The 5,009-nt window shown below is 42.7% G+C and overlaps 1 protein-coding gene across 1 annotated transcript; it reads right to left on the bottom strand.

Moving 5' to 3' along the window:
- Positions 1–2,927: 2,927 nt before the first annotated feature.
- opa3 (outer mitochondrial membrane lipid metabolism regulator OPA3) lies at positions 2,928–4,934 on the bottom strand. The gene is made up of 2 exons (XM_063204403.1): positions 4,729–4,934; positions 2,928–3,924 (listed from the first exon to the last, which is right to left on the bottom strand). Exons 1-2 carry the CDS (start codon positions 4,868–4,870, stop codon positions 3,593–3,595), a joined length of 474 nt encoding a protein of 157 aa, XP_063060473.1. The 5' UTR covers positions 4,871–4,934; the 3' UTR covers positions 2,928–3,592.
- Positions 4,935–5,009: the final 75 nt, after the last annotated feature.

The following is a 5,009-nucleotide window of genomic DNA, read 5'->3' as shown; positions in this document are numbered from 1 at the left end:
CCGTGTCTGCTTTCTGTGTGTATATTCATCCTACATACAGTGCTCTGCAATAACAAGTACACCCCTGTTGAAAAGAAACATTTTGAACAATATTTCAATAAGCATTCAAGTTATATCAAAAATGTGTAGAGTTAGGTTAATACAACATCTGTTAATCTTACAACAGAAAATTAAGGTCAATAATATAATTTTTATGCCATACTTTTCCTTTTTTGTGAATAACTCCTATGTAAAAAACTCCCATAGAGACGATCCTGATCTGTCACAGTACATGTTAACAAGTATATTTCTTTTAATTTCACAAAAATGGAAAAATATGTCATTACAATTATTAACCTACTTTCTGTTGTACAGTTAACCAATGTTGTAGTATCCTCTCTATGCACATTCTGGAAATAACCTGTGTTCTTTTTGAAATATTGTTCAAAATGTTACTTTTCAACAGCCATGTAGACTACTCATTATTGCAGAGCACTGTATGTGATCTTATCTTTAATAGCATCATACAAGATGTCAATCAAGTCACCTGTGGTTCACTTCTGGTACTCTCATGTATGTCGGCTCACTAAAGGATAGCAGCGCAGGGAGAGTTGCTCGGCCAGGACTCGAATCCAGACACTCAGAGTACGTCTTAATATGCGACCTTGTCTCCTCCACTTGCGCTTGTCTCCTCGTCCCGCCTCCTGGCCCCTCCTCCGTGGAGAAAGCGAATAAGTTTCCCAGCTGTCGGCCTAGCCACAACAACTTTTGAGGGACTGTTTTTCATTCACCATCCCAATTGCAAAAGAGAAAAAGACTCTACAATTGAGCTTTTGCAAGATATTGAAATATAATGCTGTTGTCAGTGATGTCATCATGACGAGAAGCAAGTGGAGTAGGCAAGTGGAGGAGGCAAGGTCGCATATTAAGACGCACTCTCAGGGTTGCCAACACCGCATCCACAACCCTGATGATCAGTAAATCATAGGTAGTGTAGAAATGAACTCGATAAAATTGAAGACTTTGGCGACAGCTGTATGGTTTGGGAATTGGCAAAGGATAAAAGGTCCAGCCATTCTCATTCTGTCTTTATCTGTTTTTCCCCCTGCAGTAGCTAGCTGCATCATCCTTATTATTAACGTTTCAAGTTTTCCAGGAATGCAAGTCCAAAAAATGTCTGGGCAGATGTCTGGGCTGTGCTTTCCCGGTTCCTTTTTTTATGGCTAAGACGAGATTGCCCCACAATGACAGTATGCCAATCACTTCCTGAGTTTTCTCAGGCAGCCAAAATCCACCAGATCACCAGAAGTTATGAAAATCTTTTTCTGTGTCTCTCAGTAAGTCTTGTCTTACAAAGCATTATAGACACCTATTACAAAACCAGACCTTCTATTTCATAACTTAATACTGTGTTCTAGCTGCAATCTGCATTAGCTTAGCTGTGTGCAATGCACACCTGTATGGGTTTCACCTTGGGGTAGTTGAAAGGGCAGAGGGGAGTCATTTCATTTGGTTGGAGGTGAGGGATACAGTCACTGACATTGGTGGCCTAATGTTCTCTGCTGCCATCTGCTGGTAGTCATGCAGGCATGGGAAAGCCAGTGTTGTTTTTCCAAGGCCCAAAAGCCGAGTGCTTGCCATGTGCTTGCATGCTCTGGTGCAATGTGCTTATTACATGTTGGCCATTACAATTCCTGCAGCCTCTCTCAGAGTTGACCATTCAAATCCTCTTTTGTCCTCTTACATGGGCCATCTAGCGCTGCAAAATCTATAAATCATGATCTCCCTGTCCTTAATGAGTGAATTTACTAGTTAAGTGCTGATTACAACAGCTTGAATTCTTTAAATATGTTGTACTGCAAAATGTCTCATTTTTTCCAGTCTGCCATCTAGCTATACGGTGGATTATTCATAGTATAGGTAAGTATTTTGTCCAAACCCAGTTCTATCTTACTAGAGCTGCCGGTTTTGGTTTATCAGAGCTAATGAACCGTCAAAACTAACTGCAACAACAACAAAAAAACACCAGAAAGAAAAGGAGTATCCTATTCTCTTTGCTTCACAATGTATTCCCTTATGATTCTGTCCTCTACAACCAATAACATTTCAGTTGCACTGAGTTTGTTTGACATGTACTCACAGTTAGCAATGCAGTGACATTTAGAAAGTAGGCCTACAGAGCAGTGAATATGAAGACAGTAAAATATTTTTCTTTAATTTTCAAAACCCAAAGATGAATTTGATTGAAAATAAAAAGTTTAATTTACCATCTAGGCACACCGGCTGAAATAGTTTGTCCACCCATCATGAAGAAAGTGGATGCCAATAGTGTTTTCACTTTTAAGAGAAACAAGAGAAATAAATCAGAGCTGGCACTTGACACTCAACACAATTGACCCCTTTAGAAGTTACGTCATCAAGGACTGTGCATGCATTGTTGGCTCAAACATTCACACACACAAACAGACAGTGCAGACCCTAGAGAAGACCTGCCATCCTGAAAGTGTGTACGGTTGTAAAAAATAGAGATCCTAAAAGTGCACTTGCTACGTTATTCCAGAAGCATAGGACATGTTTGTGGTTACAGGAAATTAAACTACTGGACCGAGGACACCATCAGGAATGCCAGTCTGTGTTACGCCCACTTCATATCTAACATTATCGTGACCATCCATATTCTTATTTCGGGAAAAAAACACCTGGCTAGTTTCTTCACAAATGTGCGGTGCATAGTCGATTCTGTGCCAACAACGTGCATGCAGCCAAATTACGTCACATCTGTGTACCAACAATAAAGGGGTCTATATCAGATGAATGTGATGTTATGTGTTTGATGCCTCCTGCAGGAGACCCAAAACATTGCGGGTGGAGAGACAGACAGACAGACATTGCAATGCCACCAGTGTGCAGGTAATGATGTGAATGCCGCTGATAAATCACATAAAATATTCAAATTATTTTGCCCTTTTTATTTTTTTTAAGTTATTTTGTCATTTTATCCAATATCCAATATGTACAATCGAAAACACAAACAGCATGAGATATGGCTTCCCAAGACCAAGGAACTTGCATTCAAGTACAACACCATTCCAAGGGAGGACTCTTCCCATCCCATACCATCAAATCACTGATGAATAACCATATGTACAATAGAGTAGTCAATTACACATGCTTCATATCCCATGAAGAACACACGAAAAGCAATGGCCGCGTGACAGCTTTCCACATGTATCGTTTCAAATGGCCAGGTCCTGGCAATTGACCATTGTCTATGCTGAGCAACACTTTCACCCTTTCTGATCTGTGACCTCACAGTGTGCACTCAGCCAAATAAATACATACGTTCAAATCACAGCAAATTTCCAGTTCCATTAGGCTGTTGGGGATTACGTTAGCTCACATTACATATCCAGCCACTGGCCCAGCAGTCAGTCACCCGCCGGTCCAGCCTAAAGAAAACTGTTGTGAGGAAGATGTAAGTGCAGCCTGAAGTGCATAACGGCCGTGCCGCACTGTGACAACACTCTCGTCTTGGCATAGATACAGACACTGAATCAGTCTCATCACACACGCCTCCAGAATAAAGCTGTTATGAACTGATATGGTGATGAGGCTACTTTTGGGGCTGCTGGGTAGGGAGGAACAAGAGCTGCCTGTTGACCTCTCGGAGCCGGGCGTCTAGAGTCTCTGTGGTGAGGGCCAACTCTCCCAGCTGCTCTCGCAGGCTGTTGATGGTCTCGTTCAGCTCGTCCTCTTTCCGGCGCGAGTTCGCGGCCTGCCTGCTGTACTCCAGCACCATGCAGCCCCCTCCGATCAGGAAGATGATGGCCTCGCCCAGCAGCTCGGCCCCCAGCTCAGCGGCCGCCTCCTCGTTGAGAGGCTTGATTGTGGAGCCCCGGAAGCCCATGATTCTCATCTTGGTACGCATCTCTATCCAGTGATATACTGTCGGTGGAAAACACAGTTGGAGCAGACAGAACACACACACACACAGAGTTTTAAAATGTCTGGTCAGACTACTAGGATGTCAGCCTAATGGGCCGTCAGACCAATGGGATACCGACTAAAACAGAGTAGAATATATAATAGAATAGAATGAAGCAGGCCAATAGAATAGAAAAAGAAATACAATAGATTAGATACAGACATCCCAGTATGTAGGCCTATAGTAGAACATTACAGATAGGGTATTCCAGTCTTCTTTTTAGGTTCACTGCAGTTATCATTTTGTGAGGAGTGCAGTGAATGGTGAGCCATTGATTTCAAGCTACCGTACTTGAAAATGCAAACATCCACACCGATACAAGACGTGACATTTTCCAGCATTTCCTTGAACCCGTCAAAGTGACAGGCAGAGGGATGGCCCAACATAAGTCAACAATATCCACACATGAGCACAGTTTATTCGTGTGAATTTAATATAGTTCTATTTCTCGTATGTTGAGAAAGGCACTTTCAAATGCACACGGGAGTCTCAATGACAAGTGATTCCCGCCTCCTATCAGCAGACAAAATTTCATTGGTTTATTCGTTTGTTTTCATTGGGGCCAAGTACCATCATTCAAGCGAGTAGCCCAATGAGATAGTCCGGCCAACAGAGTAGTCAACGCTGATTGGTTAGTCAGCGACTTCACAAGATTTGATTGGTTCAACCCTCGGTTCCACTACCCCTTTGCTTCCTTGGTCCTGAGGGCTGTCACCATTAGCCATCACACCGAATGGTTTGTTTCTCGGCCAAATGGTACTTACTTTGAGCTGGCGGTAGACATATATACGTCTTGAAGAATTCGCTTCTCCGAGCTCCAGCTTTTATCCTGTTGGCCACAGGTTTGCTCATCTGACGTACGCCCAAGTAGAGCAATTTAGCGATGGGAAAGGCACCGACAACCATCTTAGCGGAAATACATCATCGGTGGCTTGGGCGGGACCAATATGCGAAGTTACAGAACGCGATGACGCAACCATGCGTAATGCATATGCAACAATAAAAAATATATAATAAAAGTATGTGTTCAATCACTGCAAAGGCT

This window comes from Engraulis encrasicolus, chromosome 8, assembly GCF_034702125.1.
Source record: "Engraulis encrasicolus isolate BLACKSEA-1 chromosome 8, IST_EnEncr_1.0, whole genome shotgun sequence".
Lineage (NCBI taxonomy): Eukaryota > Metazoa > Chordata > Actinopteri > Clupeiformes > Engraulidae > Engraulis > Engraulis encrasicolus.
The sequence above is the reverse complement of the archived record's forward strand: the minus strand, read 5'-3'. Positions and strand labels throughout refer to the sequence as shown.

Bases quoted from the DNA above. Each gene is read 5' to 3' on its own strand.
- opa3 (XM_063204403.1), bottom strand. From the start codon at position 4,870: ATGGTTGTCGGTGCCTTTCCCATCGCTAAATTGCTCTACTTGGGCGTA. The intron at 3,925-4,728 runs GTAAGTACCATT...TTCCACCGACAG, and splicing joins ATGTCTACCGCCAGCTCAAA to TATATCACTGGATAGAGATG.